The sequence below is a fragment of the Chenopodium quinoa genome, unplaced genomic scaffold, assembly GCF_001683475.1.
Source record: "Chenopodium quinoa cultivar QQ74 unplaced genomic scaffold, ASM168347v1, whole genome shotgun sequence".
Lineage (NCBI taxonomy): Eukaryota > Viridiplantae > Streptophyta > Magnoliopsida > Caryophyllales > Amaranthaceae > Chenopodium > Chenopodium quinoa.
Genome location: NW_018745324.1, coordinates 1,249,508 through 1,277,455, shown reverse-complemented (window position 1 = coordinate 1,277,455; position 27,948 = coordinate 1,249,508). Strand labels below are relative to the sequence as shown.

Here is a 27,948-nt window from a genome sequence, read left to right as displayed (position 1 = left end):
TAAAAATGCATATACATATATATGATAAGTGAAAGGAAAGTATAACATAATACAATAAAATAATTAAAAAAAATAACCACAATTAGTCAAACTTTAGGTGATCTTCTAATATTAATTCAACGTTAATAAATTAAAAAATAAGTAACATTGATGTCTATATTCCATAAAATATTTTAAGTACTAGATTTTACTTGTGATCAGTCAAACAAGCCATCATTTGACTTATACTATAATGAACTCTCATTTAAATAAGAATTATCTTAATTAAAAAATAAAATATAGCTTAATATTAACTTATACAAAAAATTAATTTTAATTTTAATTTTAATTATAATAAATAATTTTTAAAAGACTAGGGTGTCGGGTTTGGTGTGGAGGGCTAGGTGGTCATAGGTTCGTGCCGACTAGGGTGGGTGAGAGTTGTGTGGGTTCGATGAATTAGCTAGGTTGGGGCTAGGTGAGAGTTCGCCGCATAAGTGTGGTATGAGAGTAAGGGTTAGGCTTTTGTTGGGAGTTCGCCACATAAGTGGGGTTCGAGAGTTAGAGTTAAGGTTTGGGTGGGTGTTTGCTAGACTGGTTGGGACACTAGGATGTAAAGTTAAAATGTATCCAATTAAATAAATTGATGTAGTATTAGAGCAATTCCAATAGTAAGCTAATTAGCAAATTAGCTTTTTTAGGTTTCATAAAATTATAAAGCTAATTTCTTTTGTAGCTAGTTTGTGCCCTGGCTACTAGCTTGTGGTGTTTGCTAAAGAGAAGAAGAATTTGTCATACATGCGTCAAGATTGCAGTTTATCCCAAACAATTTGGAGTAAGTGCAATTATTCTGTGTTTTGTCTCACTCTCTTTGTAGTATGAGTGACTGGTGGGAGCACTGTTTTGGTTTGGGTAGGAAATAGTGAGTTTAATTACCATGTGTTGGGCTATGTGGGGCGCAAGGAACAAATGAATGATTGAGGGTGAAAATCCAAATGTTGAACAAATTGCTGCCTATGCTTTGAAGATTAATATGAAGGGGCATGAGGTGGGAAAGTTGAATAACAAGGGGAATTGATGGGTGTAAAGAGTGTCTTTGTGGGCGGGTCTCCTTCGGCATCTGATGTGATTAAAATTATTGTTGATGCTGAGTTTTGGGGGAGATGGGGCTGGGTGCAGTTTGCGGGTATAGTGAGGGGTGGTGCTTTGGGGAGCTACGGTGTAGTGGAGTGAATAATGAGAGACTAAGTTTGCAGAGGTGAAAGCGGTATTTTAGGACATGAAGATTGCAAGACACAAGAGTATGAGTTGCATTGAGATCGAGAGTGATAATATGGTGGTGAATGAGGCAATGAGGAAGCGTTTGTATGACCCTAGTTCCTATCATCTTATTATATAGGATATTCTAGAATTTTTTCTTCTTTTAATTTTACTAGTGTTTCATGGTTTGTTGTAAAGCGAGGGGGTAATATCATCTGATTATATAGGATATTAAAGCTGTCACTTCCAAAGTTATTCACTAAAAATTTCTGTTTTACACAGAACACTAACCAACTCATACAATTAACTAAGTGAATTCTACACTTGCTAGTCTACAACTGCATTTATAATAAAATGTAGGTGCCCGTCAATTGATGTTAAAACCGCAAAGTTAACACTACCTATACAATTGCATAGTTCACACTTCACACGACACTATTAGTTTGCCATAATGGCCATGACAAAACAGTCATCCTAACCACATTTCGTTGAGGAAAACTCATCCTAAACACATGATAAATTGTGATTGACTTATGTTACCATACTTTCCTTTCGTTTGTTGTAAACTCAATTTAATTTATGTAATTTTAGTCGTTTTCAAATTAAAAACAAAAAAACTTACAAACAATTTATACAATTATTTTAAAAAAAAAATTAAGACAAATTATACAAGCTTTGGTGTGTGATGATAATCCCTACCTTATAAAAAGTACAAGATTATTCTTATGAATAATGTTATGTCTGTTATACCATTCAAAATGTGTATTTACATACATACCCTCATTAATATGTACAAGTATTTTTAATGAATAGTGTTTGGATAATTATACCATTTAAAATGTTTATTTACTTATTTACCCTCATTATGATTATTACCTCTTCATTTTTAACTCTTAAGATTAATGTGTGGGACATTGATACCCCTAAATATATATTTATATATTTTATTTCATTATGTTGCCAATCATTAAATTTGTAATGCAAGGTTAAACAGAAAGAGATTCCGAATATGACTAGCTATGGCACGCAAGAAGTGTAAATTTTAAACTAACACTTCATATTCCGTTACTTTTTAAAACAGGTTTTCTCTAAACCCTTAAAAAGGTCTACGATATCCTTGGTCGATCCTATAGAGACTCAACCCATTTACTTATTATTATTAGACGGATCTATCCCTTTAATAATTGTGACGGCCTTGACGGATGACGGGTCATAAGGGATCCATAGAATTGCTCTCTCTCAGATTAGTGAGATATCCATTGAAGCGCACTCAAGTACTCAACGTTCTCCATTGAAGCGCAGTTGGCGCTCTCTATTGAATCTACTTTTTGTATCCCCCATTGAAGCAACTTCTGAGGTAAGTTGTTTGTATTTGTTATCATCATATCAAATATCTCTGAAATTATGAAATCGATAATTGAATCAAATATCCCTATAATTATGAATCAAATTTGGTTGCTAACGTATTGTACAACACTTTAATGTTAGGACTTAACTATGAAATCAGAGCTCTTTTCCCTGGGCACAGGGCTGCCTCCCCTCCTGCCCTGCCTCAGGGACGGGCCTGAATGTAATGGGTATGAAGTTTTTATATGGTAGAAGCAAGCAAATTTTCCTCTCATTGATTACCATTTTAAAGTTAAATGTTGGTGTGAAAAGTGTAAGAAAATGGCCCTTAACTGCCTTTTTTTTTTTTATTCTGACCAGGGCACTTTTAAGGAAACCACTTCGCAAAATGGACTGTGTCCATCTGTGGCCATCTATTCATACTGCAATAGAATATTTTAATCATCAATCGACGGGGAAGTTCTTTCACCTTACCAAACCTCTAAGGTGTTCATTTATGCCCTTAGCCATCTCAAGCACAGTCAGCAGACTGCAACCTGTAGGAGTAGTCGCTGCTGCGGTATGTGGGTCCTCTGATCTGCATTCTGAACCGGATAATCATCCAAGTTCACATGGCAATGAGGTTTGGGGTGAAGTTGGAGGAATTGCTGGCCGTAATTCTGAACGTGCAGAGACTTGTAGCGCAGAAACTCTACGGAGGCGGAGAATAGGCTTAGCAAACAAAGGAAAAGTTCCCTGGAATAAAGGCAGGAAGCATAGCCCTGGTAAATGTTGCATAACATCTGGAGTTGACCTCCATGACTTGTGTTCTTTGCTGATTTTTGTGAAATTGGTGCAGAGACTTGTGCACGGATTAAGGAAAGAACCCTTGAAGCCTTAAGAGACCCCAAGGTGAAGTGAAGTAAGAAACATTCAATTTCTTTTAACCACTTTGCTGTCCAATTCTATTTATGTTCTATGTGGTTTAGCCGGTTAAGGCTTGGAATGTCACTATCAGACCCTGTATGTGATACTCTGCATGAAGCATCCCTTCAGTTCCCTAGTATTAACTTTAAAGGATATTGATTTTATTTTGTTTGCTAATCCTTAGCTCTTAGCTTCATCTTTCATAGATATTGTAACTTGTGCTTTTATTTTGATTCACGCTTTCAGATAAGAAAGAAGATGTCCGAAGCTCCACGCTTGCACAGGTAGTCCTTCCTCTTCATGTCTTTAAACAATGATTTGACAAGAATGAAAAAGTGTGTTTGGGATTTTCAAAGTCATATCTCTATCATCATCAGATATGGTATCAAGTCAGGTTCTAATGTAACGAAGGGTTGAGAAGTTTCTTTATGTTGTTGTACTGAAAAGTAAATAAGTCTCTCTATGATAAGAAATTTTTTTTATAATTATTTATTATTTATATATTTTTTTTGTTTTGTTGTTGTGTCTCTTGAACTGTAAATCCTTTACCTCTGCCTTTTGAAAGTCCGCAACCACCGCGGTTCATTTTCGTAGCAAAGTTGCACTATATTTGGCAAAGAATACATATATAGGTTAAGGTACTTTGTATCAGTCTACCATTAGCTTGATAGAGGGAATATTGAAGGGCATGCAGTTTAATGTTGTGCATATATGTGTGAAAGTGATAAGGGATGATATCTAGAGAGGTGCTACACTGCTATGAGCCTTTGAATGAAGTAATTGACCATTTGAAGCCCTTTCCTTTTCCTTTTATGATACAATTGTCATTGGTAAGGATTTTTTTTTTTCATCCTTTCCTGTGGTTTATAGAAGCCTGGAATATAAGGCTTGGAACTACTCTATGCTTTAATTTTACTTTCTTTTTCTATTTTGTTTTATCTTTTACTACATACTGGGAAGTCTTTTTTTTTTTTTTAAAAAAATTATTATTATTATTATTATTATTTTTTTTTTTATAAAATAATAATCAACTCTGATGCAGCTTATGTCAAAACTCATTCAAAAGTAACATTTAATGGTTTTCTTTATGTTATTCCTTTTAAAAAAAATGGAAATAATAGTTGTACTTTCGATTAAATGTAAATCCTCTTTTCTTGAGGGATGATGTCTATGTTAACTTGTTAAGAGTCAGCATTTTTACCAAGAATTAGAACTCAGCGTCATAGCCTTCTGCATATTATTTGTCTACTTGGCCTAAGAAGCACCAGATTCCATTTTCCTGGTAAACTACAATCTTTAGCCAAATGCAAGTGAATTTCTTGGCAAAGTAAAGCTTTATTTACTGTCTGTGTTTTCTGAGTCCAATATATTAAAGCTCTTTAGTTCTTGTTTATGTAAACTCATGCAACCAGCCAACCATTAGGAATTTTGTGTGACTATCGACTTTATCTATTTCCAGAAGCATGTATCTTTTTTAGTTCTCAACGTATAGTGTTTGAGAGTTTGAAAAATTGCATTGTTTGATTGCATTAATTTCAAATTAGATTTGATCAAGTGTCGATCAGCCTTGTTTTTCTGTGATCCTTGAATTAGTTGTCAATGATTTTTCCATTGAAGCGATGATGTGGAAGATACTCTTGTTGACTTTTGGGGAATATCAATTCATGCAACAATAGCTTAGCCAGGGCTTTAATTAATTTTCCTTAACTTGCTGCATAGCTTTATCATTGAATTTTTCAAGTTGATCAAGAGTCTAGAGAAATTTTGCTGCGGTGTAGGCTATCATTTACAATGAAAAGAAGGGCTTAAGGGAACTTTTAGATCTATGTCTAAGTTCAAGAGATAACATGTTTTTGACCCTTCCAAAGAGAACTTTATGCAAGATAGGAAGATACACAAGAAGGTTCTTCTTGTTGCACATATGACGGGGCAATGAGTATTATTAATTTACGTGTAGTAGTGCTGTGATGGGAAACTTATGATGGCACTTTCTGGATTAGAGCTTCTTCTTAAGTTTCTCTGTGTGACTATGCCTCAACATGCTTCATAGACCTTTTCAAGATTACTTTATCTATTATACAATTTAGTTGGTATAGTCTTTTACTTAAGCCATTTTTAGTGGAAAACCCGTTGTCTTCGGTGTAAAGGTTGTATTCAGTATTCATTAAACCCTTTTGTTATTAAGAACAAGAATCTGGATTATGCAGAATGCCTTTTCTGTAGATAACTCAGCCCTCTTATCGAATTTAGAAATGGGCATAGACTCAGGCATAGGGATGCCAACGGGGCTATGGCTCAAGAGGCATGGCTTGGGTCCGGAGTGTGAAGGATCGCGGTTAAACATAGTAGGTCTGAAAAGACTGGGATGCGGAAGCTAACATGGGCAAGTGGTTTGTGGTTACCATGATCACCATGAGTGGTGGGGATCATGGGGTTGGTTTCCTTGCTTGATAACTACTGATGGTTAGCTTGATTGGCCACGTTGGTAGGCCGATCAGGAGGTTACTTTGGATGCCTCCTTAGTGGGGGATCATGAGTGACGGTTACTAGTGATGTAAGTACCCGAAGATTTCATGACCTTAGGAGTGGGAGATCGTGGATGGCGATTAATGCGGGGTGGTAACCACTTTGTAGCTACCAATCTATTAGTGGCATGACGTGGCAAGTGCTCCTGAAATTTAGGAAAGTAAGTAGTGGGGTAAGTGGGCAGTTGAGGTAACCTCCCGCTAGCATAGATATCTTGCATGCAGCGTGCTTCTTCTTGAGTTTCTCTGTGTTACTATGCCTCATTCACATGCTTCATAAACCTTTTCAAGATTACTTTATCTGTTATAGTCTTTCACTTTATCCATTATTAGTGGAAAACTAGTCGTCTTTGGCGTAAAGGTTGTATTCTGTATAAATAAAGTCCTTTTATTATTAAGAACTAGAATCTGGATTATGCTGTTAGCCTTTTCTGTAGCTATCAGCCCTTGTATTGAAGTTAGAAGTTGAAAGCTTAAACAATTTTGTTCTATTTTTTTTCTTTTTTTCCCTTTATTTTTTCATGCTATACAGATTTTGTTGAGCCTCAACTTTTGTTGCCAGCATACTTAATTTTTTGAGCATGACTCTGGCTGATAACTATTCAATTTCTCACTCAGTAGGGTATTTCTTTCTTGCAGTGAACATTCCAAGAGGAAAATTGGTTCTTCTCTCAAAAAACTGTGGGCGGAGCGTTTGAAAAGAAAACGTGCAAAAGAAAAGTTTTATACCTCATGGGCTGAAAGCATTGCAGAGGCTGCTAGACGGGGAGGAGTTGGTGAAGAACTACTCAATTGGGATAGTTATGAGAGGCTGAAAGTTGAAATAGCCTTTCGACGACTTCAATGGGTTGAGGAAAAGGCCAAGGTAAAGGACATGAAAAGGATTCGAGCGGAGAAGAAGGTACAGAAAAGAGTGCAAAACGTAACTCGGGTTGCACAAAAGAAGTTGGAGCTCAAACAGAAAGATGAACTGAGGGCCAAAAAGAAAGCGATGAGCCGTAGAAAAAGAAGAGAAAAGAAGGAAGAGCTAGGTGCTTCAACGGAGTTAAACACCACAGACAGATTAGTAAAGGTAAAATGGCTGTACTTACATTTTGTGTTACTGTAGATTGTCAGTTTTAAATAGCTGATGTATTTGCACGTAGTCATATTAAGGCCATGCATGATGATCTTCCCAATGTGATTTATACACTGTTTCTGCTGTTAATATTCATATAAGTTTTTACCTTTTCCTCAGCCTACGCAAGGATGATTAGTGAAGGTATATATATTAGTATCTTTTATTATCAACATCTTCTCTTTTTCTCCGACTAGGAAGAAAAGAAGTAAAATTTGAGATTGCTGAAGAACAGGTTGGGACATTTATGTCATTTGCATTTGTGTTTTTTCAATCTATCATAGTTTCTGAAAGGGTAGTCACTTGAATGATATGATGCATGTATAGGCTTGAAAACATCAAAATTATTATGGAACAAAACTGTTGCTTCTTTTTCTTTTTGATCTTAGAATGCAACCCTTCCATTATTCCTTGGAAAGATCATAGAATACAAATATGTAAAAAGGAATCTCTGAGGAATAAATAACTAAGTTATGGAGATGATATAGTTATGTTCTTAAGACATTTGACTATTTGTTTACCAAGTGGAAAATTTTATATTGTGTGTTTCTCCAATCTTACAGATATTTGGAAAGAAATCAACAGATGGACCTTCCTGCAGTCAGCCTGGATCAATGATATATCTTCAGTCAGCACTGGAGAAATTCGACATTGAATCCATAAAAGCTGAACAGAGGCGTAGCACAGTTTCACTTGCAGATCAGATTCAAGCTGCTAAGAGCAGAAGACAGCAGACTGTCACCAATAGATCTAATATTACATCAAGTCGGTGAGGGTAAATTCTTGGCCTTGTGTTGGAGCAATTAGTGCATAACGTCACCCTAATGCCAGGAAAGGTGAATACGGATCACTTAGCTTGGTCATATTCGGTAGACCATTGATTTATGATGGAAATTAAATAAATTATTGTCTTGTTTTTTCAGGTTGGTTCGATTTTGGTTTGGGTCAGTATTGGAACATCCAATTCCGAGTATAGTTTAGGTTGGGTCATTTCGGATCTGGTAATTCAGGTCTGTCAGTTTTGCCGTTTAACGAGGATTCCTCAAAAGGGCATCGGCTCATCGCCCAAGAATTTGCCTTTTTTAAGAGCTTTGGGAAGTCCCTAATTTGTCCTCTAGTCTTTTGCGACCTGCCTTAATTTAGACCATGTTATCTTGTAAGTTGTAACTAAGCTGCAATTTATGTATATGTCGTTAGCCATACATGTGATTTTGAACCAATCCTTACCTTTTAAATTTGATTGTAGCAGATATAAAGAAAGAAATGTTTCAGCAAATTTATATGTACGTTGTACGTATTTGTAATATACTTGTTTTACCTGAGAATGCTTATTGAAATAAAGCATGCATGTATGTGATTATGGGTTATGGCTTTGTTCACTGCCCTCGAAAACAAATTGTTTGATTTTGTCTTGTCTCTTGGTTGGTATACTAGTATACTACCTTCTTACTTGTGATTTTACCAAAAAATAATTGGATTATACAAACCTCATTTTCAAATTTAATTGAAACAGCGCTTTTGAAAAAAGACAAACATTTAAATAAATCGGATGTACAGTTAAATATTTGTACATCCGCTTTAAAGTTACTTTAATATGAATAAAACTTACCCTATAATGAATGAAAGTTACCTATTATATATAAGTTATCCTGATATGAATAAAAGTTACCTCGATGTATACAAAAGTTTTTGCAAAAAAAAAAAAAAAAAAAAAAAAAAAAAAAAAAAAAATCCAAACGCCATTTGTACTTGAGGAATAACCAAGCACTTTAAAGAAATTTATTCAAAAAGAACCGAATGTTATTATCTTTCGCAATTAGGCATTTGACATTTTTAGGATTTACCATGGACCGCTATTTGATTTCAATGAGCGGCACCAAAAGTCTCATAAATACCTATTTTTCCATGAGATCTCCCATTACGAGATCCTTTAATATTTCTCCTTATCATCATACCCCATCATCCATTCTGATATCATGGAAGATGCACCCCCAACAATTATGTCTTTAAACTCAACTTCGGTAGTTTGCTTTACACCAACTAACAGAGTCATTATCTGAGATAAAAACAGAATCCTCATGATGACATCTAAGTTCAACTCTAGCAACATTAAATACTCATAAAAGAAGCTACTTCTCTTCGTATAGGAGTCCAACTACCTCTTCCATGTGGTATTCAAAACATTCGAATGTGTCATCAACTCAATAAAAAGATATTTTGGCAGATCGAGCATATTATCAAAGACATTCATTCCCTCCTAATTTAGTTTCACAATTATTGGAATGTCCAGCATATCTGACAAACAAATTACGTAAGAAATTGGATCGCTAATTTACACCATTTAGTATTTGATAGTATGGATATTAATATTTGTAAAACTTTACCCATTTACAGTTCTTTGTTTTGATACATTAGGAATTTATTTATAAAAAAGAAAAGTACAAAGTGAATTTGGATTTTTTTTTTTTTTTTTTTTTTTTTAGAGATCCTCGAAGGCAGGGGTGAGAATCAATCTCAGGATTTCCTGAAATTGAGAGGGAAACTCTAACCATTTGAGTTATCCCTCACTCTCTAATTTATGATTTTAGATAACAATTTTATGCGATTTAGATTCTAAGATTCTAGGCTTATATAACATCATTGTAAGCCCAATTTTGAAATTGGCATTGGCATGGTACCTAATAGATCTTGGTTCCAAATATTTAGAAACCAGAAACGTGACATGTTGCACCAAGTTCTCGATTTTGTAATCCGGAATTGAAACCTATGCTCTATGATCCAGTATCAAAATTGTAAGTTCTTAACATCTGATTACAAATTTAAGTAAATTGGTATTTTGCTCACCCTAGCAATTACAAGACCTAAAAAATCACGAGGGTTGAACCGTTGAAATATCGATAGAGTCCTTTATCCTTACCGTCGTAGGGAGGAAAAAAAAAACATACTCACCCCCCCTTCATTCCTTTTTCCATTATCTGGATTTCTTCTGGAGAGAGGGAGAACTTGTTTGGGATTAAGTTTGCATTGAAGTTAAGAGACAAATGGCAAAATATATCCAATGGTTAATATAAACAAATCAGTAGCTACTCCACAATCATTAAACATTCTATTAGTATCAAAGATGTTTATTGATCCATGCTTTAGATGAGATCCTATAATAATAAGATTAAAAATACATCAAACATGCCATTAATTGCAGATGGCAACTAACTTGGTAAAGTCTTGGGGCTAATACCAACAATATGCTCTTCATTTTACAGTTTCTGATCAAATGGAGTCAGTGGAGTTGCAGGATGAAAGCCAAATCCATCAGCAAATCATTGAGAAAGTGTTTTTTTAGAAATCAATTACCTCTATAATGGAAAGAGGTCAGCTTAGATGGCGTACAAGATCTGCATGCAAAGCATGGCCAGCCTGTTTTAAAGAGAAACATGCGACCGTGAGCTCTCTTACAAGCAAAATCATACTACTGAAGTAGTGTAGACAGTATCCAAGTAATCTTTTACATAACGCAAACAAAAGAATAAATTCCATGCAACATGGCTGCATGATCAGGATATTGATTTGGCAGTTTAAATTGTAACTACTGGCTCTGTGTCAAGATACAAGAAAACTACAGAAAACGGCTTAACCTAAGCTTGAAAACCCCCACATTGCACTTAAAAAGACAACAGGCAAGTACAGTATAGCATAAAATGTTCAATAAACTTGATTGAACACAGTACTACACCACAGGTGCTGGTTTGATTTCCACTATTTACAATAACCACTAGTCCACCATATATCCCCATCAAATTCTATCTACATGATTGTGTTTGATCCACATAAAATACCAATTATAATTACCAAGCCCACATCAAGCTCATATTGAAAGCTTAAAAGCCTTTTTTGCATCAGTAGGCAGTAGTATCCATTGGACTTCATAGTGTGCCTTGATTTCCATCATTAAAAACCACCATCCCTGCTACTAGAATTACTAGATCTCCTTCATCCTCAGATATTGCTTTCATAAATGCAATACCATACACGGGCATGGAATTTCGGTCCAAAAAAAGCAGAAAGCCTTTTGCAATTAGTGGAAGGGGAGAGGAATAAGAAGCAAGAGAGACTGACAGTTAAAAAGACTCATTCGATGTCACCAACACCCTTTTCTTTCCCATCATCAAGCACAGGCCACGAAACTGACGTTAATAGTCTTGTAGAAGTTACCTAGTAATTATTGTGGACCAAGCATATCAAATCCTTTGCCATTTTACTAAGATATTAATGTGAAATAGTATGCGTGAAGTTGAAATTTGGAAATTGCTCAGTGTCAAACAAGACACTATTCAGTAAACAGAGTAACTTCCTAGCAAAAAATCTCAAACTAGGAAACTTAGTAAGAAAGATAAGATAAGCAGTTACCCCCTCACTTGCCCTCACCCCCGCGCCCTCTCTTTACCGGATAAAAAAGTTAAAAATTATTAATAATCTACTCAATATATATCGTTTTTATTTTGTACGTTTTTTTTTAAAAAAAGGAGAATTCGCACAAAAGACCTTTAATGGTAATTAATTTTTTTTAAAAAGGTGGCAAAATAGAAGCTTATATTGTGTCTTAGTTGTGAAAAGGGACCGCATGACGGATTCCGACCATTGACTATTTTTCCGACATTGACTGGCACGTGTACAAAAAAAGCCTATATTTTTTCCCCCACACTTTGGCTCTTAAAGGGAAAATTTGAGGTCCAAATTGGTAAAGAATTATCCAAAATGCTTTGTTTTGCATCCCAAGTAATGCCTTGATACATACGTGTTTTGACACGCAAACTGAAATTTATATAGTACTTTTTGCCGATTTTGACCCTTAAGAGCTAAAATGACCTAACAACCTTAATTGAACAATTAATTTTGCTTAAGAACCAAAATGTGGGAAAAAGAAAAAGGAGAAAATAGGCTATTTTGAAAGTCATGTGCCGGTCAACACCAGCAAAAAAATCAGTGGCTGAAATCCATCATAAGGTCCATTTTCACAACCAAAACATAAGATAAGGTCTTTTTTTGCAAATTTGTTTTAAAGGTTCTTTTTGACAAAAAATGGTACTCCCTCCATTCCCAAAAGAAGGTCACATTTGGTGGTCTTACATGGTTAATAAGAAAAATAAGATATTACAAAGCAATGAGTAGATGTCGCACATATAAAGTACTCCCTCCGTCTCATAATACATTGGCTATTTGGGATTTTACAGAGAATTAAGAAAGTTATGATTCCTTAAAATAAATGATTAGAAATACATATGTGTATGTGTGGTTAGAGAGAGATAGAGAGAAAGAAAAAGTAGTTGGGAATAATTTAAGAGATAGAGAGAGAGAAAATGTTGGAAATTGATGGCAAAAGTATAAAAAAAAATTAAAAAAAAAAGAGAAGGAAAAAAATTACAACTCTTCAAAAAGAGGGTATTAATGTCAAAAAGTACAACCTTAAAATAGAAAAGGACTTTATATTTTGGTTTACCCAAAAAGAAAAAGAGGCATTGTATTATGAGACAGAGGGAGTATTAAGGCATTATATTTACATTGAAAATAGGAATATTTGCATTCGAAGTAGGTAAATATTTTTTGTACATAGGAATAGTTGTATTGGGAGTATGCAAATACTTTGACAAATGGGGATAGTTGCATGAAATATATATAAAACCTGAAAGTGTATCTATTACATAAATGTTTGATAAATGTTTGACAAATGGGGATAGTTGTATGACAAAAATGTTTGATAACATAATTATTAAATGTGGGAATAAATTGAAACATAACCTAAAGGGGAACGCCTAAAATGACAAACATAACCTACTTTCAGGAACGAAGGGAGTACCATAAAAGGTTCTTTGTGACAAATTTTCTTAAAAAAATGAATTCATTTCAACAAATATTAAGTTTACTTCGAAATCCCAAAAACGTTCAGCAAAAATATGTACAAAAGAACAAAACCTAAAATAATCTTGCTAAAACCTGAAAGTGTATCTATTACATCTTTTGGTTGTCATAATAATTAAGAATTTTGACTCTTTCTAAATCAAACCAAAAAATTAGAGAAAATCACCTTATAAGCAACAATATGTGCTATAGGAAGCCCTTGATTTCCAGATTTTGCAAAGATAGAGAGATCACCAATAAGATCCAAGACTTTATGGCGACAAGGCTCATCATGGAAATGCAGTAGTGAATTTAACCAACCTTTCGAGGCACTGCACAATAAAATTTCGCACATTCTTTGATTATAAATTCAGATTACCAGAATAATACAAAATTACAAGGCAGAAGCAAATGTCAAACAGAAACAGGTGAGGCTTTATGGAAACTTTTAGAAAGGCCTTACCTTAAAATCAGAATTCAAGCATAATTTGTCAATTATAGATTAAAAAAAAGAAAGAGAATTAAAGAAAGCATCATTTCAGCTTGAAACTATAGAGGAAAGTGGATCTTCACAATGATAGAGGCACATTTTGTACTTGAAACTATACGTGTTTCTTCTATGAGTGAACTTTGTCAACATGATCCTACTTGCAATTTTACAATGAATAGTTCCAAGAACTCTACAACAACGAAATGTTTCCAAAAGTAACTACAAAACCTAATTGGATATAATAAGATACATGGAGTTCACAAACTTCCAAAAATATAAATTGTCAATGTTCAAGTGTTTCTAGTGAAGGTTCCCAAAAAGAAAGAAAGAAAGAAAAAAAAATCAAAAGAGAAAAAGAAAAGTAAATGAAAAGATATTCAAATTTTAGTTGTTTCATTCCAGTTCTGTAATGTTTAATCTTTTGATAGATCAAATGTAAGTGTTGGAAAATATTGAAAAAGTAGATTGATTTGTTTGATGAATTCTTGTGAAGTTGAGTTGGAGATTTACAGTCGTTAATTATTTTTTATTAGGATACTTGGCTCCTCAAAATTTAGTTAAACTCCCACATTTTCCCAAGTATTTCATACCCTTTACCTAAGCCTTACATTACAAGCTTTGAATACCTTCCCAACCTTAATGCATAGAGTTGTGTCAATGTGAAAGTACTTATTTATCAATGCAAGATATGATTTAATGTATTCCAAGTCGAGTTGACTATTAGGTTGAGTGCATGTCTTTTTAAACACACGAATATTATGAGTTTGGGAGGGCATTGTTCACATAAAAAGGAGTGGGCAAAGAGCGATCGAGTAAATCTTTTACTCGCCACATAAATGAGAGTAGAGTGCGTAAGCACTACTCTTGAATACCATATGTTCTTGTGGTTTTCCCCATTTGACAATTGTTAGAGAACATTGGTAGTCAAATGGATTTAATTGGTTGACTTTGATACAAATTTGTAAGGTTTGCCAAGAATTATTTTATTGGTTTGTTTTGTATTTGGGGTTATATTGATTTTTATGTTCATTGATGAGTCTTTGCTTAAGGACATGCAAAGGTTTGGCTTGGGGGAATTAGATGTGTGTATTTTATATACGATTTTTTTTCTCGACTCGTCTCAATCGGGGAATAAAATCGTATATAAATTACAAACATCACCTCTTAATCCTTAGAAAAGAATAACACTCTTCAAGTTGATGGCATGCTCAAGTTGATGGCATGCTTACTAGAGGAATGAAGAAGATTGGTTTTAGGACGCTATTGCGAAACTAGAAACTATTAGTCTTCCTACTAAGGCGAGCAGAAGGTTTCGTAGGTTTGAACCTGTCACATCCAATACTTTTCTTTGCACTTCTTGTGAAATCTCATGTTTTGCTCGTTTTCTCTAATCATCGCAAATGACTAACCATAGAATTTGGTCATCCACATTAGCTTGCTTTTTTTTTTTTTTTTAATCTATTTCACGTGGAAGATAATTATGAACGCAATTGCACCACATCTTGTTTTAAGATGTGGTGGAACCATTTCAATCACTACAAACAAATATTGCCATGGAAATGGTGATTGAATCCAAGACCTTCGATTTACAAAGTTTTTAAGAAAGGGATAATAGAAAGATGCACTGAAGCAAAAAAAAGAGAAATTTCTTCCCTAAAAATGAAACTCGAAAAATGTCCAAAGAAGTGAGTAATTTCAATGAGAAAGGAAAGAGAATAGTGGGGGAGACAAAGGGCTTGTTCGACACTAGCTTTTAAGTAACTTTTAGTGGTTTGACTTATTCAAACCACTACATGGAAAAAATAATGAGTGTTTGGGAATGTAGTGGTGGGGGTAGAGTTTAGTGGTTGAAGTAGCTTTTGTGAAAAGTTAACTTTATTAACTTTTGTGAAAAGCTAGGTAGCTGCTGAATTTTCTTCTATTTTTTTTTAATTTTACAACTAATAGCTAGTTTACCAAACACTCATACTGAATTATTTATTTTCACAGCTAACAGCTACACATACAGCTAGCAGCCACCATTACAGCTAACAGCTACCTCTACCGCTACATTTTGCCGAACACGCCCAAAGTAAGGGGTGGAATCGACTTTTCATGTACAAAAAATAAATGGAAACAAATAGTGAGACCCACAAATGAGTTGTTTAGATGGAAGCCGTTTATGGGTAATGTTACTCGAGGATTATGAGTCTTCAAGATAGTTTTTTTCAAAATAAAAATTTTAATTAAAATACTGTTGTTTTTATAAGTGTATGTTTAATCGATAATTTTTGACAAAAAATCCAAAAGTAATTGCCATTATATTAATTAACAATAATACTTACAAGAAGCAATATGTTGAACTCATTATGTAATGATTGGAATCATTGGATCTTAAATAATTTATTCATACAAAAACTATAATCTCTCATTGTCTTGAAAAAAATTCATGTTTGCCTTTTTTTTTTTTACATATTTTTAGGAAGGTTAATAAAATTAAAAAAAGAGTAAAATAGTGGAGTTTGGTTGATTAAAAGTGAATAAATTTGTTAGAAACAAACATTTTATAATGGCGTTTTGTGAGAAACAAACTTTTTAAAAAAATTTGGCAACTCAAACCTTAAACTCTAGGAAGCTCGCACTCGGGTACGGGTGTCGGACTCGGGTATGAGTCCAAGTGTCAGTCTCGTTATATTATAAAATTAAGGATCCTCGGACACGTTTTAAAAGAGTCCATATTTTAAATTTGGACTCGGGGACACGGCAATTTAAAAAATATTAGAGTTTTTTTTTTTTTAAGGAAAAATAAAATTAGAGTTTAAGTTAAGTAAAAATAGGTCAAAGTAAAAGTTTAGAGTAGTATTTATTATTCAGCTTTTAAAAAGATATAAAAGTAGTACCGTAAAAAAGAAAAGAAAGAAACAGTAAATAAGATTATAAATCACGTGAGTTTTCCACCCACCCCCACATTCACTAATTCAATTTTCAAGACTGCCTACCCCACACACGTTAAAAGAAAATAAAAGAAAACATAAATTGCACTTGAAGTTGAATGGTCGAGAACTCGAGACTCAAAGAACCAGTTTTCCGTCGTCGACAAAGAAATCCGGCAAGTGTTAAATTGCTCGTTTTTCACTTTCGATCAAAAACCCTAAGGTTTAGGCTCTTGGTTTGGTGAATCTGTCCTTCTATTTTAGATCTAGGGATCACAATTGACGAGTCCACTTTTTCACCCAAGGGTCCGACCCAGATTCCATGTCCGCACCCGGGTCGCGTCGTGTCGACACCGGTACGGCTGGGTGTTTGACCGAGTCCGAGCTTCGCAGCTTAAACTTATTTCATATTTTTGTAAGACACAACCTTACCTTTTTTCCGACTTTGACCAAGCGTTTCCCGACATTGACCAACCATGTGCAAGTCACATGAGCTCGTTATTTTCTATCTCCACCCTTTTCCCTCCAAATCCTCCACAGCCTTCTCTTCTTCCTTCCTTCTTCATTTGCAACACCCTTCTCTTTTCTCTCAAATTCGAAGGTCCAAATCCTCCCATTTTTTATATTTTAGTCCTAGAAATCTTAATTCGACCAAGGTAGGTTATGTTTCCTTTTCTAATTTCTTCTAAAATTTGTAATTTATGCATAATGAAAATTAGGGTTTTCCCCCTAATTTTGAAAAGAATCAAATCTTAAATATTCTCACAATTCTATCGGAAAGAAGAGGATGCTATCCATTTTTTTTTTTTCAAATTAAGACTTCATGCTTGCCATAGTACAATTCACATTAAAGGCCATGAATCAATCTTAATTATTTAACAAAGAGTCATCATTTGCGAAGAAAGCATCAACAAACCTTGACCATGTAAATCATGTGATTTATTTTAGTGAATACATTGGTTTTCAGAATTGTGTGTAAGATAAACAATATTTTGATTTGATAAATTTGGAGGGATATGATAAACTTTGATATAATCATGGTGGCTAATTGAAAAAGGAAGAATTTGAAGGAAATGTGAACAAATTAAAGGAGAATGAAAGGAAAGCGCGTGGGGGGGTTTTTCTTGTAATTTTCATCCAATTCCTTTTCAATGATGAGCTGAAAATTGATGTGCAGTGTTGCAGTTTTGTTTATACTTCCTCTATCCATCCCCAAATAAAAGTCTAGGGGGGAGGGGGGCAGTTTGAGATCTATATATTGAATTTTTTTTCTTGTAATTTTCATCCAATTCCTTTTCAACGATGTGCTGAAAACTGATGGGGTAGGAAAGATCAGAAGGTTTGAAGTTGCCAAAAGATAATTAAAAGGTTGTTTCTCACAAAAAGGTCATAATGAAAGGTTGTTTCTGACAAATTTTACGAGTAAATAATAGATGAAGGTGAAATGAGACTTTTATTTAGGGACAATGTTTATGAGTGAAATGAGACTATTATTTGGGGATGGATAGTGGAAGTATAAACAAAACCGCAATCAAAGTATGCACAGACACAAAACAATTTTACATCATGTAAATTAACTTGTGTCAGTAAGATTAGAGGCCTTACCTACAAACAATAGCATTCTCTAGTGAACCACCTTTTATAAGTCCCATTTCACGCATCTTCTCCACCTGTAGTGAGATTTAAAATAACTTCAAAACCTAATACATTTTTCCGGTCTAGATTAAGTTGCATTCGCATGGACAAAATCCAATGTATGTCGTTAGAAACATAAACTGGAAAAGAAGAATAAAATGAAAATAATTCAAACAATAAAAAACTATATAAAGGTACTCCATTGAATGAGGCACAATTTGACAAAATTCAAATTAGGATGTTTAATTCTTTCTTTAATATCATCAACATTTTTTTCACCATAGTAACAAAAGTTTCAGCATATAAGCATTAGTTTATAGGTATGAATACTTATTTCAAACATTAAAACATGATTGGGGTGCCAAAAATTTTATCCAAGAAGAAATTTCTTAGATTTACCTCTTCATGAACACAAAATGTTCTGGCATGAGCTATCTCTGTTGCATAGAAAGACCCGCTAAAAATCTTTGAAAAAAACCACTGGCAACCAATCGAAGGTACCTGCAAAGGCAAAGTGATTGAAATTAGTTTCCAAAACACTTTTTACAGAAAGCTAACTAGCTCTAATCTCAAATTTTTTGAAACAAAATTGGAATAAAGACATTTGAAAATCATAACTAGTTTCTTATTATTTTATAGATATCCTCTTTAAAGATCTGCAGATGTGTGCTAAATAGTAACCTACCTGTGATGGACTGATATTCCTCAATATAATAACAATACAATGAAAGAGAAAACTCAAAAATTTGATTAAACAAATTAATGGTTTCGTACAAACGATAGTAGTAGGTTTAGCCTACAAAGCTCCAATAGTGACTTTAGGTCACAACTCTCCTAAGAAATCACTCTAAAATTCTGCCTACCTATTTCCTTCCCTTCCCTCTCTATTTATACTAAGGACTATCAACCTAGTGAGTTAATATTAGTAGAATACCTATACTACCCCTCCTTAGATTGATCTATTACACTACCAAGCTTGGTAAGCAATGCACTATCCACTAAAAGAAAGATAATAGATACAATAGATTCACAAACAGTCAAGTCAACAAGTGATAATCTTTGATATCCATTTTTTAAAACTTGTTTGTCATTCTATACCATATACTAATCATTTCTCTATGTGTCTTTACATTTTTGGTTTTCAGGTTATGCGTACGTTGAAGGAAAGAGTGGAGAAAGGAAGGATGCAGAATATGGGGTTCAAAGTCTTCAAACTGATTGGAAGTTCAAAGGAGACAAGAATACAAATTGCGGTTATTAAAAGCACATGAGGAAATATTGGTGACAAAAATGAAATGAGCATGCAATGTCAAATTGTACCTAACATATATTGAGCTTCTAAATCTGCAATAACTTCATAAGGGGGTAATGACATGAAACATACTTATAAAAGCACAATAGATCTACAGTTTTGGCATTTGTTAAATGGTCAATAAAAGAGTGATTATGGAGTTCACATGAAGATTAATTTAGAAAATGGACTACAAGCCAGGGTTACAAATCATGGATCATTTCTAAGGATATTTTATGGTTTACATAATCTCTTCATGACACCAACCCATGCGAATAAATATAAAGCGAGCACATATAAAAATTAAAAGGTTAAATACAATCGAGTTTATTGAATCACCTTTAATTACTAGAACTCCAATGTCTGTCGTTAGAGAGAGAGAGAGAGAGAGAGAGAGAGAGCTACTGCACAAGATAAGGGCCTTGTTTGGCAAGTGGCTGTTGGCTGGTTCACTTGGCTTGTTTGACCGGCTGGTATGTTTGGCTGTTTATAATGGCTTTTGAAATTGGCGGTTAAAGCTGGCTGTTTATAAAAGTGTTTGGTAAATTAATTGTTGGTACTTGGCTGTTTATTAGATAATTTGTGGGCCAACAAGCCAAAAGCCAACAAAAAAGCTACTCAAAGCAGCTTTTTCATTTTGGCTTAAAAGCTAGCTTTTTCAAAGGCTAAAAAGCCAATTACCAAACACATTTTTTGGCTGTTTGACCTCATAAAAAAGCCAAAAGCCAAAAGCTAACCGAAAAGCCACCAAAAAGCCATTTACCAAACATGGCCAAGGTCAAGAACACACAAATAAGTATTCCTTCTTTCTCAAGCATGACACTTGAATCGGTTATTTAACACTCCAACAGATGCATAGTCCATATCTGTAAAAAGGTGCAACTGTTTTGCATTGCAACATCATCTTGAGGAATTACCTTCACAATTAGTACTATTATAACACGAATCAAGCTTACTCAGAATTTGTACTAAACTCCTAGCATTGTCCCTTTTGCCCTTTCCTGAGGAATTTGAAGTAACCAACAATCACATGTTATGCTTTTTTTTTTTTTTTTTTTTGGAAAGAACAATCACATATTATGTTAACATAATGCCACATGGCCTGATGAGGCTCAACCTTGTCTTACTGGAAAATGTACCACATTAATAGGATACCAAGATAGCAAGAACAGTTAAGCAGCATAGATAAAGTGCTAATCGGAAAAGAAAACTACATAAAACCAAGAATCAAATTGTTTGACAATGAAATGCCATGAACAAAATATCAAAGCAAAGGAAATTAGCAAAGATTGAACCTCTGGAAAATTGATGCCGTAACTAATATGAATCTCCTGGGATGGAAAAGCTGCAATGAATGAGTCTTTTCTCCTGATATGAACAGGCACATTGACATATGGTGCCATCTTATCACAACTATTGCCCTCTTCATCAGTGGCATCCTCTAAGCCAGTTTGTTCGATTGCTTCCACCCACTCCCTTGCTGAACCATCCAAGATGGGTACCTAATACCATAACCACACTGATCATCAAATTTTAATCTATGACAATATTCATGTCTACCAAATTTCATACTCCCTAATTAGGCATCTACATCATAGCCAGAGCAAACATTTTAGTAAAACAGCGATTTAAACCATTTGTGATAAAACTGTTTACATCATAATAAAAAGAAATGGCAATTGAGATTGACCTGTAAATTAAGTGTGCATATTTACAAAGTTGAACCTTTTTTTTTTGTTAGTAAAGTATTATTCAATGTCTTTTAAAAAATTGATCTTTAACTTTAATCTTACTTTTTACCAATTCAATTAAGGGATTTTCTAACATGTGCTCCTTCCGCGCTAATGACATACAACATGACTGCAAAGATTCCCAATTTGTAACAAATAAAATGAAATCTTTCCCTTCTTGATAAGTCTAAGTCGATGAAGTTTAAAACTTTCCGATCACCATTCTGTATCTATCCTAGGATCGACTCAACCAAAAGCTTAAGTTGATGGTTTGAGCTCGGGGTTGGTTATATACTCTATCATGTTCTATTAATTCATAAAACCCTATTTGTTCCAAGAATTACAAAATCAGATAATGTCACCAATAAATCACATTTATCATAAACATCATTCAACAAAAATAATCCCAACAAATTATCAATCAAGATGAGCAAAATTCACAGCAATAACCAATAAACGAAATTCAGAAAAGCGAAAAAACAACCTCAACAATAGGGTCATCCGGGTTAGTGGGGGTGAGCTCAATACAGCAATTATCGACCCCAATTGCTTCCAAAGCTGAAAGCAGATGCTCAACAGTAGTAACCTTAACACCATCTTTACAAAGCGCAGTACAAAGAGGCGATTCTTTGACAAAATCAATGGAAGTTTCAATTAAATTATTACCCACTTTGAAATACCTCCCTTTTTTGGCTAACTCCGGCCATAACTTGACCTTGGTTGATCTGCCTGAGTGTAGGCCAATGCCATGCTTTTCTATGCATCTAGATAGTGTTTTTTGAAGCTTGCCTGTCTGATAAAATACCAAGAAATTGAAGAAAAATGAGAGATTATTCAACTATTGATGAAATTGAGGAGAGATTAAGAGAAGTGAGAGTGTTTTGGGCGTACTGATTTCCATGAAACTGCTGCTGAAGTCGCAGAGGACTTCAAAGGGTTGAATGACATTTTTTTTGAGGGAGAATTTTTGGTTTTGAATGAAGGTATGTAGTAGTATTAGATTTTACTACGTATTTTATTTTATTTTTTGCAAAAAAAATAAAAAAAATAAAAATACATAAAAAAAATAAAAAAAAATAACCTAATCTAATCTAATCTAATATATATAATCTAATCTAATCTATCTATATATATAAATAAAGTAGGCATTTTTGGAGAGTATTGGGAGCGCCACATAAGAAAATGTATATTTTCGACCAATTAAAAATTAGATGTCTATTTTATTTTAGAATTAAAAAAATCACTCGCCACTTAAACAAAAGTGACGAATGAAATTTTAAATTTTTGCCACGTAGGTAAAAAAGACGAATAGTAATTTATTAAGATTTTAATTATTTAAGAACACTAAATTTTATCATTTTTATTTGTTACAAAACTAACAATTATTTCCTCAAAAAAAAAAAAAAAAACTAACAATTATCTTTAGACATTAGGATTTATATTATTTAAAAAACTAAAAATTATATTTTGATATTTATAAAATATAAATTATAGTGACGAATGAAATTTTAAATTTTTGTCACGTAAGTAAAAACGACGAATAGTAATTTATTAAGATTTTAATTATTTAAGAACACTAAATTTTATCATTTTTATTTGTTACAAAACTAACAATTATCTTTAGACATTAGGATTTATATTATTTAAAAAACTAAAAATTATATTTTGATATTTAAAAAATATAAATTATCATTTGATGTTAATGGTTTTATGTAAATATTTGATGATATGATATTTTCATACAAAATTTTAAAACTTATAATGCAAGAAAAAAAATTAAGAGATCACCAAAAAAATATTTATATACAAAATGTATATAAAAATTCGTGCATCGCACGCCACATAAGCAAAAGTAATATTTCGACCAATGAAAAATTAGATTTATATATTAATTTTGAATTTAAATTTTCATCGCCATTTAAGAAAAAATTAACAAATGAAATTTGAGAATTGAAAACAAAAAAATAGTAATTTAAGATTTTTTTTTTTTTTGACAAAGGATACAAACTACAAATTACATATTAATACTAAAGCAAATAGAGTGAGCTGCTGCTTCCCCAGCGATTAGATGAGCTCTGTGGACGCGCTGGCGATCCGCCTTATGAATACGACAAACCCGAAACCTAGAGGCAAGATCTAAAATCCTCCGAATGAGCCAAATATAAGCGATATAACCTTGGCCTTCCCCACGAAGCAGGGAGACCAGAAGATGGGAATCAGTAAAAACCGCGAGAGACAGAAAATCATGATCAATCGCCCACTGTAGGCCATACATGCAAGCCAACGCTTCCGTATGTAAAGCCGAGGAACAAACCCCGAAGTTACTACCGCCACTTATCCGAGCATCCAGAGGGTCCTCATTATCTAAGCACCATCCCATTCCGGCGCGGCGAGAATCTTTGAACCAAGAGCCATCTAACTGAAGAGAAAGTAAAGCAGTCCCCTGCGGATTCAGACCAAGCTGAGTCATGTAAAAACCAGGCGGAGAAGAGGCACCGCCATCTAACGCCGCAATAGTAGGGATTGTAGTTAGGGGATCTGAATTGACAAAAATTGAATGATTATCCATCACCTCCTGGAACAAAGATTCAAAAGGCCGAGACTCAGACGAATCCCTAAAAATTCTGGAATTGCGATATAACCACAAGCCCCAAAGCGTACCGACAAAGGTACCTAAGCGAGTACTAGAAAGACCATCCTGACTGATAAAAAGTCGGATATAATCTTGGATCCAGTCTGAGAGAGAAAGGTGTCCATTAAATTCTGAGTGAATGCCAAGGCATCTACCCCTCCAAACCGAACGTGCATTGAAGCACATTCTAAAAAGGTGTTGTAGATCCTCCGGTTCCGAACGACAAAGGTCACAACACACGTCTAGAACCGGAACTCCTCGATGATTGAGTTCCACCTTAACCGCAAGAGCGCGGTGTAGCAGTTTCCATAAGAACAACTTCCATTTAGGCTGCACCGGAAGAGACCAAAGAACCTTCCAGAAAGAGTTAGAGGCGGAAGGTATAGAAGGAGGGGAAAGTTGTTGTTGAAGCATAGCATACCCAGTTTTGACTGAGAACTTTCCGGAAGGGGTAGCCGCCCAATAACGGAAATCATCCTGAGTCATATCAGGGGCTTCCATTGCCAGGATTGCCGAAGCATCCGCAGGAACAAACCAATCAACAACTTTAGAAGTATCCCAACCCGTGGTCTGAGGATTGATGAAAAAACTGACAGTATGAGAGGCCGTATGTGGCAAGAGAATTCCTGGTTTGAACTCAGGAATGCAACCATTAACCCACTTAGCTGACCCAGCTAGAGTGGACTTGCCATTACCAATTTTCCAGTTACAACCGGAATTAAACAGAGTGTCTGACCTGAGCAAACCCCGAAGGCCGTAGGAGTGGCGACCAGAATAACGCGGCGAAGTATCAGGGGTGTTGGAGAGAAAGGTCGTGCGAGCACTAAAAACTTTAGAAACTAGCAACTGCGGGTGAGTATAGATTCTCCAAACTTGTTTCATGAGCAACGTCTTGTTTAAGGAGGACAAGCAGCGAATGCCCAAACCACCGAGGCCACGAGGAAGGTGCATGGTATCCTTGTTGACCCAGTGCATACCTTTAGAATCAGAATGCGCCCAGAAGAAGCGCAACAGTAAGGAGTCAATTTTCCCAGTCACAGAAACGGGTAATTCATAACAAGTGAGAACATGGGAAGCCATAGCAATAAGGATGGAGTTAATAAAAATTAACTTCTGCGATTGTGAGAGGCGTATGGCATTTAGACAATTAATTCGCCCAGTTATTTTGTCGATGAGAAACTGAAAGTGATCTTTTTTCATGCCGACGAAATCAATTGGAGCACCTAGATGATGGTCGAACACTTGAACATGCTTCATTTGGAACAAAGATTTGAAGCCTTGTTGAGCAGACGCACAGATATTAGGGCTAAACTTAATCAAGGATTTAGACAAGTTTAGTTGTTCTCCTGATATCTTAGTAAACCGCTGAATAATCTGCATGATATTAGTACAGGCTGTTGTCGAGGCCTGAAAAAATATGAGTGCATCATCCGCAAAGAATAAATGCGAGATAGTAGGGCTCCTTCTAGACAACTTGATTCCTCGAAAAAGCTTCAAATCCTGTCCTAAATGCAGCATACGAGAGAAAATATCCATGCAGAATAGGAAAAGGTATGGGGAGATGGGGTCACCCTGGCGAAGACCACATTGTGGCTTAAAGGTATCCGAAGTAGCACCATTAATCAAGGATTTGTAAGAAACCGTGGCAAGGCATTGTTGGATCATCTGTAACCAACGATCTGGAAACCCATAGGCTTTAAGAACCTGCAGAAGAAAACTCCAATGAATTATGTCATAAGCCTTGCTCATATCCATTTTGATCGAAGCGAGCCAATTAGTGCCAGTTTTCGAACAATTAATTTTCTCCATTAACTCATTACTCATCAAAATATTATCCGTCATAACGCGGCCTTGAACAAAGGCATGCTGAGAATCTGAGATGAGAAGAGGAAGATATTGGCGCATCCTTGCCACCAAACACTTGGACGCACATTTATACACTGTATTACAAAGGCTGATAGGTCGTAAATGGCCCACCTCCGTTGGTGTACCAATCTTAGGAATCATAACAAGAAGGGACTGATTCCATTCTTTTAGTAGGAACCCTGTGTGAAAAAAACTTTGAATGGCGGAAACAACCGAGTCGCCGACAACAGCCCAGTGGGACTTGAAAAATTCGACTGTAATTCCATCCGGACCCGGAGACTTACTGTTCCCTAGAGAAAACATAGCAGTGCGAATCTCAGAAGTAGAGAAGGGACGATCCAAGTTTGCAAGCTGAGAAGAATTGAATCGAGGAAGATCCAATTCTCGGAGAACAACATCAATTTCCGGGTCATAAGGAGGCATAGTATCACATCGAAAAGTATCTTTTAGGGATTCCACTACCAGTCGTTGGACATTCGCCTGACCATGCTGAAGAGTTCCTTGGTTGTCAAATAAGGAACTAATCTCGTTCTTCTTTTGTCGACTTTTAACCTTTGAAAACAGAAGTTTAGATGGACAATCGCCTTTAAGTATCTAGTTTTTCTTGCAGCGTTGTCTCCAGAATTGCAGCTGCAATAAGATACTTTCCTTTGAAGAAACAATATTAGTCATGTAGCGAGAGGCATTAGGGATTGAATGAACCAGCTCACCCTCAGTAGCAAGATCCTTCGAAAAAATTTTCCAATCAATGCCCCAAAATTTCTTATTTTTGAGACACCACTCCCTAATAAGAGACTTGACATGTTCCAGGTTCTTAGAGAGAACGAACATTGGCGAGCCATTGACGTGGCATTGCCAAGTAGAAAGAAAAAAGTCATGAATGTCTTGAAATTCCAAACACCAGTTGTCCAATTGGTAAGGACGGTTCGAAATTTGAATGAACGGAGAATCATCAAAGAAAATTGCAGCATGATCAGATATTAGAATCGGTTGATTGAGTAACCGATTATCAGGATAATTATGAAACCAATCAGAGGTCATATAAGCCCTATCCAGTCGCTGTAAAATAAGTTGATCATCATCCCTATTATTCGTCCACGTATACGGAGGACCTTTAAAGGGAGTTGCAAGTAAACAAGATTTCAATCTAAAATCAATAAAGGAATCACAACCTTTAATAATATTAGACCCCCCCAACCTATCATAGTGATGCTCTATTTGATTTATATCTCCAATTATCAAACAATTGGGGGCAATTGCAAGTAAATCTAAAATCAAGGCCCACACCTGAGGTCTATCTTCAAGAACAGGATCACCATAAACAAACATCACGCATTTACTATTTCCATTAGTAAGCTTGACATTACAAAGTACTACATTTGTACAGCAAAAAACACAAGAAACTTCATCCAAACCATAACCAAAAACTACTAAACCCCCGCTAGTACCTACTGCATCAACCCCAAAGACCGAAGTAGGACTAGACAAACTAAGAGAGCTAGTCACATCCGCCACGGAGACCTTAGTTTCACTAAGAAATAAAAAGTTAGGAGCAAAAGAGTGTAAAAGCCAAAACACATAGGGAAGCTTAGGAGACGTTTGATCATTTAGTCCCCGGCAATTCCAGGATGTGATCTTCATTGAACCTTGGGGAGCTGTGAAGGGCCAGCCGCCAAACCAAAAGTAGTCGAAAACCCAGAAGACAAAGTCGGTGAGTTGGTGGAAGCACCATCATCAACCTTAGTCGAAGTAAACCCCTCCAAAGTATGCTTACGAATCTTGAAGGACGAAGAGGTGCTAGAGTGTGCACACTTTCTCTTGCTGCCAACAATAGGATGATTATTCTTCGAAGGTCGGCACGCAAATGCTGCAGAAGCACAGCCCAAGTGAGCAGCTAAAGACACATCCGAGCAGCTCTTGTGAATTGGCTGCCCACGCAAGTCAGATGCAGGCACTGTAAACCCATCCTTGTTATGCATATTAAGAGCTCTAATTTTGCGTCTTTTTTGGGACCAGGATGACCCATAATAGCCAAAATAAGGGTCCTGATCATATGATCTGCAACGAGAAAAAGCAGTCGAACAAGGCCGTTTAAAAGGCCCATTTGCTGAGCACGAAAAGACCTTGCCTTTGCCTTTGATGTGTTGCGGCAAAGGAGCAGCAGCAGCACTAGTAGAAGGGTGTAACACCTCCCTGTTATCCTGCAAAGACAAATTTCGAAAAGTAGGAGAAATAGCAGTTAAAGCAGGTAATATATATCGCTCCAAACAAGCATCTTCATCCTCAGAGCTGTTGGAAATCACGCTTTCATCCATGGGAGCAGACATTCGAAACCCCCCACCAACAGAATGGCGTGGCTGGGATCG

General features: G+C 35.3%; 2 protein-coding genes across 3 annotated transcripts; one reads left to right on the top strand and one right to left on the bottom strand.

The window, feature by feature from the left end:
- The first annotated feature begins 2,434 nt into the window (after positions 1-2,434).
- Positions 2,435-8,865, top strand: LOC110712629. Of its 2 annotated transcripts, XM_021891099.1 has the most exons (8): positions 2,435-2,596; positions 2,728-2,816; positions 2,947-3,350; positions 3,425-3,477; positions 3,739-3,776; positions 6,657-7,089; positions 7,698-7,970; positions 8,058-8,865. In XM_021891099.1, exons 2-7 carry the CDS (start codon positions 2,737-2,739, stop codon positions 7,905-7,907), a joined length of 1,218 nt encoding a protein of 405 aa, XP_021746791.1. In that variant the 5' UTR covers positions 2,435-2,596; positions 2,728-2,736; the 3' UTR covers positions 7,908-7,970; positions 8,058-8,865. The 2 variants fall into 2 exon arrangements, with proteins under 2 accessions (XP_021746791.1, XP_021746792.1); XM_021891100.1 differs by lacking the exon at positions 2,728-2,816.
- A 1,337-nt stretch (positions 8,866-10,202) lies between these two features.
- LOC110712630 (probable UDP-3-O-acyl-N-acetylglucosamine deacetylase 2) lies at positions 10,203-22,083 on the bottom strand. The gene is made up of 7 exons (XM_021891101.1): positions 21,976-22,083; positions 21,569-21,877; positions 20,650-20,856; positions 18,463-18,564; positions 18,034-18,098; positions 13,214-13,358; positions 10,203-10,548 (listed from the first exon to the last, which is right to left on the bottom strand). The coding sequence occupies exons 1-7, from the start codon at positions 22,030-22,032 to the stop codon at positions 10,504-10,506; spliced, it is 930 nt and encodes a 309-aa protein (XP_021746793.1). The 5' UTR covers positions 22,033-22,083; the 3' UTR covers positions 10,203-10,503.
- Between the last annotated feature and the right edge of the window lie 5,865 nt (positions 22,084-27,948).